This window comes from Heteronotia binoei, chromosome 17, assembly GCF_032191835.1.
Source record: "Heteronotia binoei isolate CCM8104 ecotype False Entrance Well chromosome 17, APGP_CSIRO_Hbin_v1, whole genome shotgun sequence".
Taxonomy (NCBI): domain Eukaryota; kingdom Metazoa; phylum Chordata; class Lepidosauria; order Squamata; family Gekkonidae; genus Heteronotia; species Heteronotia binoei.
The window spans coordinates 12,275,319-12,290,623 of record NC_083239.1 but is presented as its reverse complement, the minus strand read 5'-3'; the positions used below and the strand labels follow the sequence as shown (position 1 = coordinate 12,290,623).

The following is a 15,305-nucleotide window of genomic DNA, read 5'->3' as shown; positions in this document are numbered from 1 at the left end:
CTGTGCCACCCTTTCTCCACTTCTTATGTGATTTTGGGTGGCAGGTGGCTTGCTGGCCTTTTGGCTGGGGGCGGGGGGTGACCCAGGAGAGCCCCAGGTGAGCGAGGTCTGCTTGGGCTGGCTGGGTCTTTAGCCAGCCCAAGCAGGCCTCACTCGCCCAGGGCTTTCCTTTCTTGCATCACGTTGCTTTTGTCTGGGGTGGTGGTGGCATATGCTAATGAGTTATGCTAATGAGCTCCGCCAGCTATTTTTTCTACAAAACAACCCCTGGCAAGTAGGCACGTATAGGAGGAATGCTGCTTCAGTGGCATCTTTGCTCTGCACTTTGAACCCCTGGGGCTACCTATTGCCCCCTAACTCTTTTGGCACCTCACTCCCAACTTTGGCACCGCAGACCATCCCCAAGGTTTGCCTCTTAGGAGATACACACTGTCTTGGAACATCAGTACCTGGGATGCAGCCTGCTCTGAACAGTCTGCACCAACTCTCTTCATCTCTGTTGGTTCCCCTGCCCTTTGATCTGTCCTTTTAAGCACCTCCAGGATATTCCTGTGCATGCAGTTCTTTGCATCTGCGTCATGCATATGTGCAAAGCCTGTCACAGGAAGACCTGCAGTGGAGGGTTGCCAATCCCCAGTTGGGGCTGGGGATCCCCCAGTGTGAAGCCCCTCCCCCCGCTTCAGGGTTATCAGAAAGCAGGGGGGAAGGAAATGTCCACTGGGCACTCCATTATACCTTATGGAGACTGATTCCCATAGGCTATAATGGAGAATCACTGTGGGTATCCTGGAGCTCTGGGGGAGCTGTTATTTGATGTAGAGGCACCAGATTTTCAGCATAGCATCTGGTGTCTCTCCTAAAAAAAAACCTCCCAGGTTTCAAAAAGATTGGACCAGAGGGTCCAGTTCTATGAGCCCCCCAATAACGTGCCCCTATTCTCCATTATTTCCAAATGGAGGGAAGGCATTTAAAAGGAGTGTGGTCCCTTTAAATGTGATGGCCAGAACTCTCTTTGGAGTTCAGTCATGCTTGTTGAACCCTTGCTCTTGGATTCACCCCCGAAGTCCCTAAATATTTCTTGAGTTGGACCTGGCAACCCTACTCCACTTGCTGCTAGACATGGAGGCCAAAGTACTCCATCACAGGTTGGGGGACTGGTGGGGAGTGGTCCTTCTTGCCATTTGAAGCAAGAGGCTGAAACCCTCCTTTGCAAGGAGATTCTGCTACAATTTCTTCCTTACATCTGTAAATGAGGAGCAACATGCCCGTTAATATTTTAACAGGATTTCTTGGATTGCTATTTGAATAGCCATTTGATCTGACAAAGTTCGACGAAACTCGAAGTCTACCAGATACACGTCTCATCATTTGCTATTGGCTATATGACTTTCCAATCGTCCAAGTCCACTATGAATTTTCTACAACTGGACTTTTAAAACTTAGAGTCAGAATACAATCTTGTGTGAGCTATAGAATGTCTTACGTGTTTAAAAGAACCCCTATTTTTGAATACTGAACATATGAACATATGAAGCTGCCTTATACTGAATCAGACCCTTGGTCCATCAAAGTCAGTATTGTCTTCTCAGACTGGCAGCGGCTCTCCAGGGTCTCAAGCTGAGGTTTTTCACGCCTATTTGTCTGGACCCTTTTTAGTTGGAGATGCCGGGGATTGAACCTGGGACCTTCTGCTTCCCAAGCAGAGGATCTACCACTGAGCCACCGTCCCTCCCCTAAAAGTAACATATGGACATATGAAGCTGCCTTATACTGAATCAGACCCTTGGTCCATCAAAGTCAGTATTGTCTTCTCAGACTGGCAGTGGCTCTCCAGGGTCTCAAGCTGAGGTTTTTCACGCCTTTTTGCCTGGACCGTTTTTTGGAGATGCCAGGGATTGAACCTGGGACCTTCTGCTTCCCAAGCAGATGCTCTACCATTGAGCCACCGTCCCTCCCGTCCACTGTCAGCTAAATCTGCAATTGTAATTGACTAATACGCCTGTGGGCATTTCCTGTGTGTCAGAGCTGAGACCTTCGGCTCAGTTTACTATGATATTTTTTCCTTAGACCTCTGAAAATTTTGGAATAAAAGTTGTTGTTATTGTGTGTAAGATACTTTGCTGGTTCTTCCACAGCAGTTATATTTTTATTGGACAATCTCTCCACCAACAAAGATAGCTGCATATATGAGTCCCAATTTGCAGTGCAACATGGAAGGGGGAGGAGCAGCTTATTCATTGGATGTACTCTTCATGAGTAGGAACACCAACCTGATGCTGGAAAGAGCTGGCTTGGGCATTTACTTGCGACCAACACTATTCGTAGACCGGTGCACCAGTTTTCTGCCTGAAAAATGAGTTAGGGTGCCTAGCATGAATAGATCTACTTGTAAGTAAGAGCCTGAGTGCCAATTCGGTGTAGTGGTTAAGTGCACAGACTCTTATCTGGGAGAACCGGGTTTGATTCCCCACTCCTCCACTTGAGGCTGCTGGAATGGTCATAGCTCTCTCAAGAGTTGTCCTTGAAAGGACAGCTGCTGTAAGAGCTCTCTGAGCCCCACCTACCTCACAGGGTATCTGTTGTGGTGGGGGGGGGGGCGAGGAGGTAAAGGAGATTGTGACTGCTCTGAGATTCAGAGTATAAATCCAGTATCTTCTTCTTCTGGTAGTGTGTCCACAGGGGGTTGGTGTTGCTGAATATATCCATCCAGATATGAAATTTAAATAACCCATAGCCAAGTGATTGGAAATCTCTGATTGAGACCCTGCTTACAGCTACACTGGTACAAGCCCACACACTCTCCACAAGACACAGCTGTGCAGATTTATGTTGATTTGATGTCTCATTTAAAGAAGATTAACTAGATTCATGCCTGGACATTCTGCACTTTTGCACCCAGTCAACCCTCAGGAAGGGTGTCTCTTCTTTTGACTTACATCTATTTGTTTTCTGTAGAAGCAATGCCATTGGACATTGGACACATGTACATGTTAACTTATTTGTTTCAGTTTCCTGGGATGAATCTGTGATTCTTGTCAAGTCATGCTCCCAGATCTGCTTCCAGAAAATTTACATGGCCAACTAATTCTGGCAAAAAGTATGCAAATCTGCAGTCATACATGTGCTCATGCGCACACTGAGATGGCAGACTGTGTACACGTTGATAAGAGAGGGTTGATAATTACATCAAATTATTTAAAATAAATTGCAATCCTGCACCTGTTTGGCTGGGAATAAGGCCCATTAATTAACCTCTGTCTAGTCAACACACTTAGGATTGCCAAGTTATTATGCTTTGGATTTTTTGGAAAACATGTATTTAGCAAGCTATTGGACATACCATGATACTTCTGATGTCAGAGCAAGAGCAGACGCAATGGACAGATCAGAAAGAGTGAAGCCCTCTTCTTCCTCACTGCATTCGCATCGACAAAGTTGATATGCAAAAGAAAAAGAACAAGAAAAGAACAAATGCAATCAAAGAAAAATGTTACAAAACTGTTACAAAACAAAGAGCCAGTGTGATATAGTGGTAAGTGTTTTGGACAAGGGTTCAGGAGACCCAGGTTTGAATCCTCAACGTGCCATAGTTGCTTGTTAGGTGACCTTGGGTCCAACCACTCTCAGCCCAACCTACCTTAGAGGATTGTTGTGAGCAGGGCTTTTTTTTTTGAGCAGGAACTCACAGGAACGCAGTTCCAGCCAGCTTGGTGTCAGAGGGTGTGGCAAATGAGTTCTCACTGGGCTTTTTTGTAGAAAAAGCCCTGTGTGAAACAACGGTGATTCAAATGAGTTCCTGCCAGGCTTTTTCTACAAAAAAAGCCCTGTTGAGGATAAAATGGAAAGAAGGGGAATGATTTAGGTCTCCACTGGGAGAGAGTACAAATACAATAAAACAAAAGGGTTCATAAATGCATGAGTGTCCTAATTCTTTTCCCTCAGCTAAACTATCTCTGATCATCAAGCTCTCAGTCCTTCCAAATATGTTCTGGGAGCTTTGTCCCTTTGTCAAACAGTTCTTGTTTCTGCCTATATTGGCACACAGTTGGGTGTAAAAACCTGTAAGCAGCACCTAGGAATGAATAATAACAGCAAAAAAGTCTTTTTCCTTATACTCAGGCTACCCTGGTGTGAATTCATCAAAATCAGACAGATGTGTGTGTGTAGGCTATGCATACCCCTGATTACATATTGTAACGTCTGTGGAACAATTTCTGAAAAATCTTAAATGACATTAATTATGATTTTTAAGCATGCAGCATTGCAAACCCTTTCTTAAGTCAATGGTCTTCTATTAGAAATTAACCAAAGCATGCTGGAATTGGAAAGGAAGGCCTTTTAAAATAGGTAGTAAGAACGCACTCGCTATTTTTCTTTTACATAGTAAGGTTTTTTTTTTACTCTTTCCAACCCCCACTCCCACCCCACATCCATGGAATCTACTACTCTTTGTTTTGGATGTGGATATGAAGATGCTCCCACTCTTAGCAATCTATCACATCTCTGCAATCTGTTTCCTTACTGCATACACTCCCTTGCAAAACACATCTGTTGATATCTTTATCATGCAAAATGCCACGCTTGTTCAGGTACGGAACTAACTGGGACATTTTAGAAGGATATATTACCCCACCATCATTCTTCTTCTTGCTGAAACTAAGCTATATCACAGTGAAAGGAGGCATCTGATGAGAAAGCTTTTTCTCAGCTTTCAGCAGGTGCTGCAGCTAATTGACTGAAATAAGGAGTTGCCCTCTGGAACAGCAGACCAGCTCCAATTAAATGATAAAGTCCAAGGCCACAAGGACAGCAGAGATTAGGTCTCAAACCTCCCAGAAATTGCAAACATCTTGGAAAGTTACATGCTGATGAATTTTTTAAAAAGGAGAAATACTCTATTCAAGATGTTATAAAGAAATGGATGCACTTGAAGACATGAAAAGTTATATTAAACACAGAGATTTTTTAACGACAAGTTTTTGTTTGCATACATTTTTACTAATAGCTGAAGAAAACTCTCAGCATAGTATTGGGCTGGAAGAAGAAGAGTATGATGATATTGGATTTATATTCCACCCTCCACTCTGAATCTCAGAGTCTCAGAGCAGCTCAAAATCTCCTTTATCTTCTTCCCCCACAACAGACACCCTGTGAGGTGGGTGGGGCTGAGAGGGCTCTCCCAGCAGCTGCCCTTTCAAGGACAACCTCTGCCAGAGCTATGGCTGATCCAAGGCCATTCCGGCAGCTGCAGGTGGAGGAGTGGAGTATCAAACCTGGTTCTCCCAGATAAAAGTCCACACACTTAACCATTACACCAAACTGGCTCTCTCTGATGCCACTTTGCTAACAGCACACTTTTCCTATAGAACAAGAAGCCCTCCACTGACCCTCCTGCAAGAGGGGAATATTTGTTATATTCATTTAAAATGTTAGTGCCCCACTATTCTTTTGTATGAAGGGAAACCCATTATGGAACTCCTCATGATAAAGTTGGAAGAATCTTTATTCATCATTATTTTCTGCTAAGGGGAAGGAAAACTTTTCATCCAAATAAGATTGGTGAATTTTTGTTGCTGAAGGAATAGCTCAGGATGGTGGTAGGTGTCTTAAGTTCACCCTCCACTATGTAATAGGGTTCTTGGCTCCAATACTCTGCCTGTACCCCTGGACTTCAATTTCAAGCAGGACAGTATCAGACCAATCCCAACATCATGGAAGACATCACAGAAGTCACAAATACCTCTGGTCTCCCCACACTCTTTCTTGGTCAACGAAGGAAGCTTCTGGAAGATCTACCAGCTATACTGTCATTGTATAAATCAGGGGTGGCCAAACTTGCTTAACATAAGAGCCACATAGAATAAACATCAGATGTTTGAGAGCCACAAGACATGAACATCAGAGGAAGGAAGGAAGGAAGGAAGGAAGGAAGGAAGGAAGGAAGGAAGGAAGGAAGGAAGGAAGGAAGGAAGACAAATAGATGGGGAGAGGGGAAAAGAAAGCAACTTTAACTCCAAGTTGCTGGCTGGCTTGGCTTGGAGAAGTGATTTAAAGAGACAAGTGCCTTCTCCAAGCCGGCCGATGGGACCGTGGGGGCTTTGAGAGCCACACAATATGTGTAAAAGAGCCACATGTGGCTCCTGAGCCATAGTTTGGCCACCCCTGGTATAAATATTATTAGGCTAGTAATTACCACTCTCCTTTACCACATCTTACTGATAATAGGAGTGATTATGCTTCCTATTATGAGATTAGATATTGGGCCAAGCATTGCATATAGCAGTCCATAACAGTCCTGCCTTTTATTTGGAATGGTATGCTTGAGTTTGTGTCCATGTAGATATATAATAATGTAAAACAAACTTTTAGGTCCAGGCAGTACTGAATGAGATTTTGTGTATATGCAACAAAATATGCCCAAGATCTGGTGACTATTCATAATAAATGATGAAGATCACTGAGAAATTTTGTAGATAGATAAATATATAACTTTCTAAAACATAGCATGAAAGTGCTGAATTTATCAATAGGTTTAATTATATAATTAAATAAAGAGGTTTAATAAGAGCCCCATCCATGGTGCAGAGTGTTAAAGCTGCAGTACTTGCAGTCCTAAGCTCTGCTCATGACATGAGTTCGATTCCAGCAGAAGCTCCTTTCAGGTAGCCAGCTCAGGTTGACTCAGCCTTCCATCCTTCTGAGGTCGGTAAAATGAGTCCCCAGCTTGCTGGGGGGAAAGTGTAGATGACCGGGGAAGGCAATGGCAAGCCACCCCGTAAAAAGTCTGCCGTGAAAACGTTGTAAAAGCAACGTCACTCCGGAGCCAGAAACGACTGGTGCTTGCACAGGGGACCTTTTCTTTCCTTAATTATATTAACTAATTTATCTATATTAACAACAAAAGAACATAAGAGAAGCCATGTCGGATCAGGCCAGTGGCCCATCCAATCCAACACTCTGGCCCTGTTCAGACGCACAGTATAATCAGATGTCGCTGCTGTTTCCTTCCGGATTTAAAGTGGCTGATCAGACAGCAACATCTGCCTCCCGGTATTAACTTGTGGTAGCCCCCCTCCTTCCAATCCTTCTCGGAATCTGATTATTTTGTTACCTGCTCCTTTGCGGTGTTTTTTGAGTTCTCCAGTTTCACCTTGTAATTTTCTCCATCTGGATAGTTCTGCTGCAATATTAACCAACTTTCGGATGTCTGAAGGTTGTCACAGAGCAAAAGGAGCCTCAGACATCTGGTTTATGGGCACCATTTTTTTTACTACTTAGCGATATGTGCTTAACTGCGTAACCACGTAATGTTTTAACCTATGCACATGTATGCATGCACATAGCGTGTGCATGCGTATAATGCACGCATGTGCATAATAGTGGGGGAAAAAGAACTGCATGGTGCCGTCGTGTGAATGGCAGAAGACGGTTTCACCGCAGAGTGATTCGAATTGCAGTATGGCAGTCTGATTGATAATATCCAGAACAAAGATATTTGGAACAGAACAGGGTTAGTTTAACATGGACTCAACACGCTGTGTGAACAGGGCTTCTGTGTCACATAGTGACCAAAACCCACACAAATTTATCAATAGGTTTAATTGAACGCATCCAATCCAAATTTATCCGTAAAATTCTGGGAATGCCTTGTTGTGTGCCTTACGCAGCCCTATGCCTAGAATCGGGGCAGGTCCCACTTGAAACTAGGGCATGGCTTTTAACTGTTAAATACTGGTTGCGAATACACTATAATTCTGATCCTTCCAGTCTTATCACTCAAATGCTTTCAGAATCTAGATACTCTAATTGGCTAGAAGCTATTGAGAAAAAGATTCACACTGTTGGTTTATCTATAGAGTCACTATCTATGCTCTCACAAATAGAGGCATTTCGTATGATTAAAGCCAGAATCCTGGACATTGAATTACAAAATCTCCACAGTGCCGCTAATAAAACTTTTTCTCCTGTGGGTCTAGGGTTTTCGTTTGAGGTTGGCCATATGGCTCCTTATCTCTATTCTTTGCAAAGTCCTCAACAGCATAGGGCCTTTTCGTTGGCAAGATTTGATGTTATGCCATCAGCAGTTTTATATGGTAGATTTCATAATATACCCTATCCGGCCAGATTATGTCCGTGTAAGTCCGGATCTATTGAAACCATTTCACATATTCTTTTGTACTGTCATTTTTATGTAAGTATTCACTGTCGATTTTTTGGATCCTATTCTGCTAGATAAGATGGGTCTGGCTGATCTAGATAAGGTCCAGCTTGTCCTGAAGGATGTTACTCCTGACATAACTGTGAATACTGCCTCATTTCTGTACTGGGCCAAAAAGATTTGTCAAGACAAGGAACAGTCCTGTTGTTTCATTTAACTATGATCTTATGCAACTGTGTTTTAATTTTGATTCAGTATTTTTACCTTTTATTGTTCCTCAACCCATTGTTTCTTAACCTGTTTTATATGCCATTAAAGGTTGATTGATTGATTGATTGAGGTTTAATTGATATTGATTTGTAGAATTGATAGGTTTAATACGGCAGTTTGGTGTAGTGGTTAAGCGTGTGGACTCTTATCTGGGAAAACCAGGTTTGATTCCCCACTCCTCCACTTGCCGCTGCTGGAATGTTCTTAAATGACAAATATACTGCTTAGCCAGCAGCATATTTGGCTCCTTTGGAAGTAAATTACTTTAGAAGGGCATTCTCTTTGACAAGGAGTCTTACACTCCCTTCCGCAGTTCTTGAAAAAACCCTCCTCGGAAAGGCTATGCTCATGTTCTTTAAAGGAGGTGGAGTCAGGACCAGATCTACATGTTTTTTGAAGAGGGGCAAAATTAAAAAATGACGCCTCTGTATGGGCCTATTCTATCTTATGGGCCCATAGAATAGAATGAACTTTATATCCAATTTGCCGCCCCCTCCAACGGCACCCAGGGCAAGCACCCATTGATCCAGCTCTGGATGGAGTCTCTGGAGCACATGTTTTTCAGTTGCACTTTTTATAATGTGTGCTTGGTTGGAGACTATTATTCCCTTGTTGGACAAGATCCCTGGCTATACAAATAAAGCCAGGTTAGGCTACCTCCTATCTGACATAAACCCTAAAATCACCTATCAAGTTGCCAGATTTTGTGCGCTAATTATGAGGCTGTGGAAGATGTGTATTAACCAGGTTTAAATTCTGAATTTGAAAAATTGCTATATTTTATATCCCTCCCCTCTGTTTGTATATATAAGAATGCAAACTTTTCATCTTTGAATTTTAACTCTCATTTTGTATTGTTTTTCTTCTGTATAAGGATGGTCTAATGACTATAATAAATATGACTGACTGACTGACAGTTGCTGGAGTGGTCTTGGGTCAGCCATAGCTCTTGTAGAAAGGACAGCTTCTGTGAGAACTCTTTCAGCCCCACCTACCTCACAGGGTGTTTGTTGTGGGGGAGGAAGGTAAAGGAGTTTGTAAACTGCTCTGAGACTCTGAGATTCAGAGTGAAGGGCAGGATATAAATCCAATACCTTCTTCTTCTTAATTATATCAACTAAGACAAACAGATAGGCTTCCTAATCCCCAGGTCCCAGCGGGGGATTCCCGGTTTTACAGGCTTCCCCCCTCCTGCCCCCAGCCAGCTGGCCGGCAGGGGGAGCTCCTCCCCCACAGCCAACCTGTACCTCCAGATCTCGGGCAGGACCTGCAAACAGGTCCAGTTTTAAAATGTGTGTGTGCCTTTAAATTGGAGCAGGGAGTACTTCATGGGGAAGGGTTAGCAATGGCAGATATCGTGAGAGTGCAGCCCCTCTGTTTTGCTTTCCTTTCCGACAAGTGAGTGTGTGTGTAAAAGAGCAGCGTAGCCCCTGTACTTTCCATACCTGGTTGTGGAGGCACCAGAGACTCCTGCTTTGTTCTACTGCTTCAGACCAACACGGCTGCCCACTTGCACCAGAGACAGTTAAGCGTGTGTGTGAATGAGAGAGAGAAAACGGGGGGAGGGGAGGGAACTATTATTCCCTATGGAGACTTATTCTCATAGGAAATAATGGAGAATTGATCCGCAGGTATCTGGGGCTCTGGGGGGGGGCTGTTTTTTGAGGTTGAGGCACCAGATTTGCAGCAGAGCATCTAGTACCTCTCCCCAAAATACCCCCCTAGTTTCAAAAAGATTGGACCAGGGGGTCCAATTCTATGAGCCTCAAAAGATGGTGCCCCTATCCTTCATGATTTCCTATGGAGGGAAGGGATTTAAAAGATGTGTGCTGTCCCTTTAAATGTGATGGCCAGAACTCCCTTGAAGTTCAATTATGCTTGTCACACCCTTGCTCCTGGCTCTGCCCCCAATGTCTCCTGGCTCCACCCCCAAAGTCCCCAGATATTTCTTGAATTGGACTTGGCAACCCTACAAACAGAGACCGCTCTCTTTGCACTAACTCCAGAATTTATACTCATTTAATGGAATGGGGAGGAGGTTGTGGTAATCATCAGTTTCAAGTTATTCTGAATGGACACCGTCCTCAATATTTTCTTGAGTGTTGTATGGAAATGGCACAGGTGACTGTTCTTCCATTTTATGGGTTTCAAATGTTCTTCCATTCCATGGCAAGTTTCCCCATGCATGTGTATCCTCAGACTGAGTTTTCACTTTGTACATCTGCCAGAGCAAACTATGGGCCTTTGCTACAATAAAACAATTGAATTTTAATATGCCTCAATACTGTTTTTGTTCCAACTCTTGGGTGCGTTGTTCCATCTGCTTCTGCCTTTGGCTTACCTGGTCCTGAATTTGGTCTTCCTTGTGGTAGATGTCATTTGCAAATCTCGGTGCCTCTCTTCCTTTTGCTCCTCCTCCCTATGGTGGAACAAGGTTCGGGCTTCCATTCTGGGAGTTTCAGAGGAATATTTCCTGCAGGGAATAACAGCAGGATGCTGTTCAATAAATTCAGCCATGACAAGATAGCACAAAAGCAGGATTTGCCAGTTACAAAGGCACACATACACTAGGGTTGCCAGCCTCTAGATGGGACCTGATAGGGTTGCCAAGTCCCCCGCGGCCTCTGGTGGGGGACTTTTTTCCTACACACTGGGCATGATGACGTCACCCGGAAGTGGCGTCATTGTGCCAGCAACGCCACACGCTGGCCGCTCTAGGTATTTCCGGGAAAGCTCTATGGTTTTCCAGGACGCTCTAGCAATTTGGGAGGGGAAACTCTATGGTACAAAAGGTTTGGGGTATGGAAAAAACATGTTTGCATTTACCCCGTTTTATCCTTTAAAGTAAGATAGGTTGAGAGAAAGAGCAACTGGCCTGGGGTTGGCAGGTGTGTGCTGGAAAATACCTGGAGACTTTGGGTTGGATGTGGGAAAAGGTGGAATTTGGGGAGGGGAGGGGCCTCAGTGTGGTATAATGCCACTCTTCAAAGCAGCCATTTTCTCCAGGGGACTGATCAAAGCCATCAAGTAATACACTGTCTTACAGTTTGCAAAAATATATTACAAGGATTGTGTACAACACATAATAAACAATACTATATTGATAGAGGCCAGCGGTGCTAAGGCCTTTTAAAAATAACAGAAACCCCAAGGGGGCCAAAAACCCCATCCCCAAATGAATAAGTCCAAACTTGGAAATAGTTCAACTGGAATTCACAAGGTGGGTGATCCTAAGGAATGTAGCTTCAACGTTCTTATGAACCCTAGTCTTTTTTTATATATATAAATTGCATAGAACCTTCCAGTCATTTTTATCATTGCCACCTGGTGCAAAAGCATCCGGTAAGCTGGCTGTTAACCTAGCCTTATCTGCATCTGAAAAAGATAAGGTTTCCAAAATATTAGCCGTGCCCTCCTTAAAGTCTGCTTACACCAAGAGCCCTTCAAGCAGCACATTTTCTCCAGCGGAGCTGATCTCTGCCAGCTGGAGGTCAGTTGTAAAAGCAGATCTCCTGGTCCTGTCTGAAGGCTGGCAACCCTACGTTATGTTGACTAGGTGGCTCAGGTTAGCCCTAAAGCCTCCCCCCCATCATCTTTTTTTTTTTAAAACTCTCTTTGGATCTGATAACTACTCAAGTTATTGGGAAGGCAACTGGCAGAAGGATGGGGGACTGGACACATTGTGTGGTGGAACAGCAGTGATGTCACTTCTGGGAAATAACTGGAAATGATGGTAGGGTTGCCAAGTCCAATTTAAGAAATATCTGGGGACTTTGGGGGTGGAGCCAGGAGACAGGGGCGGAGCCAAGATCAAGGCTGTGACAAGCATCATTGAACTCCAAAGGGAGTTCTGGCCATCACATTTAAAGGGACACCTCTTCAATGCCTTCCTTCCATAGGAAATAATGAAGGATAGGGGCACCTTCTTTTGGGGCTCATAGAATTGGATCCCCTTGTCCAATAGTTTTGAAACTTGGGGGATATTTTCGGGAGAGGCACTAGATGCTGTACTGAAAATTTGGTGCCTCTACCTCAAAAAACAGCCCCCCCCCCAGAGCCCAAGATACCCGCGGATCAATTCTCCATCATTTTCTATGGGAATAAATCTCCATAGGGAATAACAGAGTTCCCAGCAGACATTTCCTTCCCCTCCCCCCACTTTCTGACGACCCTGAAGCGGGGGAAGGGCCTCCAAACCAGGGGATCCCCTGCCCCCACCTGGGGATTGGTAACCCTAAATGATGGGTATGGCTCTAGAAATCACAGGAAACCGGATTATTCCCTGGAAATAACATCATCACATGTACAATGCCAGTGATTTAAAAAAATAAAAATGCTTTATTTTCAGTTGTAATTCCCCACCCAAGGGAATTCCATCCAAGGGGCAGAAGGGAATGGGAACTTGGCTAGGGGATCCCCAATCCCAGGGGTCATTTTGTAGAAAAAGAGGTGCTGGAGCTCATTAACACAACTCATTTGCATATGCCACACACTCCTCAGCTCAGCATCTACCTTAAAATGCTTCTTGAATTATAATTGTCGTAATAAAACCTTACTCCTATCATGCTTTTAAAATTACTTTCTCCTATGTGGCCACAGTGGCATGGTGAAGATTTCCATCTGTTTTATATGTTATGGTTATTTTCCCATTTTTTGTGAGGAAATATATTAGAAAGTTTGTCAAATCCTAGAGTTCAGCAAAATTCTCACACAGGGTTTGAACAATGGAGCCCAGTAGGAAGTATTTTGGGGAAGGGTTAAGAAAGAAAGAGCACAATAAAATTTAGAGGTTCCAGAGCTCCGCTCCTGTTAGCTCCTGCCCAAAAGAAGGCCTACCCAACTGAGGGCTTGACTGCCCTGCTCCACATTGATATTGCTCCCCTCTATATGACTGGTTCCTTGACCAAGGCACACAAGTAGCACCATGAGCTGCCACACAGGCATCCTCTCCTGGATCGGTGGTGCCATCAACTGAGTCCTAGCCTGGTCCCTCTGGTAATGGCACAGGAGCCTGGTTTGGACCTGATCAACATTCTTAGTGTTCCAAGAGGGGATAGGTCTACCATAGAGTTGACAGTTCTGGATTGGGAAATTCCTGGAGGTTTTTCAGGTGGAGCCTGTGGAGTATAGTGCAACACAATCCACTCTCCTAGGCAGTCATTTTCTCCAAAGGAACTGTTCTCTGGTGGTCAACTGTAATTCTGGGAGATCTCCAGGTCCCACCTAGAGACCGGCAATCCCTTGAATCAGCCCTGCCCTCTCCCAAAATACCTTGAACCAGCCCTGCCCTCTCCCACGTGCCCCTGGTTCTGTCTATGTCAATCTGCCTCCCAAGTATCTTTGAGAATTATTGTTAAGTACGGTTGCCAGTCCCCAGTAGGGGGCAAGGGATCGCCCACTTTGGAAGCCTTCCCACCCTGCTTCAGGGTTATCGGAAAGCAGGGGGCTGGGTGGGTTGAATGTCCTCTGGGTACTTGGACACTGGTCTCCATAGGGTATAACGGAGAATAAATCCATGGATATCTGGGGCTCTTGGGGGTTGTTTTTTGAGGAAGAGGCACCAAATTTTCAGTATAGCATTTAGTGCCTCTCCTCAGAACATCCCTCAAGTTGGACCATGGGTCCAATTCTATAAGCCCCAAATAAAGGTGCTCCCATCCTCCATTATTTCCAATGAAGGGAAGGCATTTAAAAGGAGTGTGGTCCCTTTAAATGTGATGGCCAGAACTTCCTTCCGAGTTCAATTGTGCTTGTCACAACTTTGCTCCTGGCTCCACCCCCAAAGTCCGCAGGTATTTTCTGAGTTGTCCTGGCGACCCTATTGTTAAGGTCTTGTTTGGCACAGCAGTTAGCAAGGTTTAAGCTTCTAATTGGTGGGAACACTCAGTGTACTTTTAAAGAAACTTTGTCTTATTTTATGCAGGAAGGTAGTTTTCCAGCTAGGGTTGCCAAGTCCAATTAAAGAAAAATCTGGGGACTTTGGGGGTGGAGCCAGGTGACTTTGGGGGTGGAGCCAGGAGACATTGGGGGTGGAGCCAAGAACAAGGATGTGACAAGCATAATTGAACTCCAAGGGAGTTCTGGCCATCACATTTAAAGAGACAGCACACCTTTTAAAATGCCTTTCTTCCATAGGAAATAATTAAGGATAGGGGCACCATATTTTGGGGCTCATAGAATTGGACCCTCTGGTCCAATAGTTTTGAAACTTGGGGGGTATTTTGGGGAGAGGCACTAGATGCTATACTAAAAATTTGGTGCCTCTACCTCAAAAAATAGCCCCCCCAGAGCCCCCAATACCCACGAATCAATTTCCTATTATTCCCTATGGGAATCGTTCTCCATAGGGAATAATAGAGTGCCCAGTAGACATTTCCCTCCCCCCCCACGCTTTCTAAAGGGGGGGAGGGCCTCCAAACTAGGGAATCCCCTGCCCCCTCCCTCTCACACACACACACACTTACCAGATCTTCCTCCGGACAACTCTACTTCCTGTGAAAACGAAAGCAAAAGAAAGGGAGGGGCCATTCTCAGAAGCCCTTCCTGCTTCCTGCCCAGCCTTAAAGGGGCAGACATTTTGCAAACGGCTCAGGAGCTCTACAACATGAAGCCTAAAGGTATGTTCTCCCCCCCTCCCCCCCCACCCCCGCTTCCAGAATTTTGCAGAGCGGGAGATGAGGCTGCGAACCCAGAAGTCTCCCGCCAGAGCGGGAGGTTTGGGAAGCCTATTTCCAGCAGGCACCTTGCCCTGAGGCTGAAAGATTGGGCAGATCAAAAAGTACAGCAGACCTTGTAAACCATTAGTGGCATACAATTAATGCGCCAGTTCGTTTCTTTTAAATCCAGTAATAAGAAATTAATAACAATGATATTGCTT

The 15,305-nt window shown here is 44.5% G+C and overlaps 1 protein-coding gene across 1 annotated transcript in view; it reads right to left on the bottom strand.

The window, feature by feature from the left end:
- Positions 1-15,305, bottom strand: part of MYOM3 (myomesin 3) — an 82,604-nt gene that overhangs the window by 59,814 nt on the left and 7,485 nt on the right. Inside the window, exons 2-3 of the mRNA XM_060258344.1 lie at positions 10,770-10,901; positions 3,341-3,415 (exon numbers count right to left, since the gene is read on the bottom strand). Coding sequence (XP_060114327.1) covers positions 3,341-3,415; positions 10,770-10,876 — 182 coding nt within the window. The 5' untranslated portion in view covers positions 10,877-10,901. The remainder of the gene's footprint in view (positions 1-3,340; positions 3,416-10,769; positions 10,902-15,305) is intronic.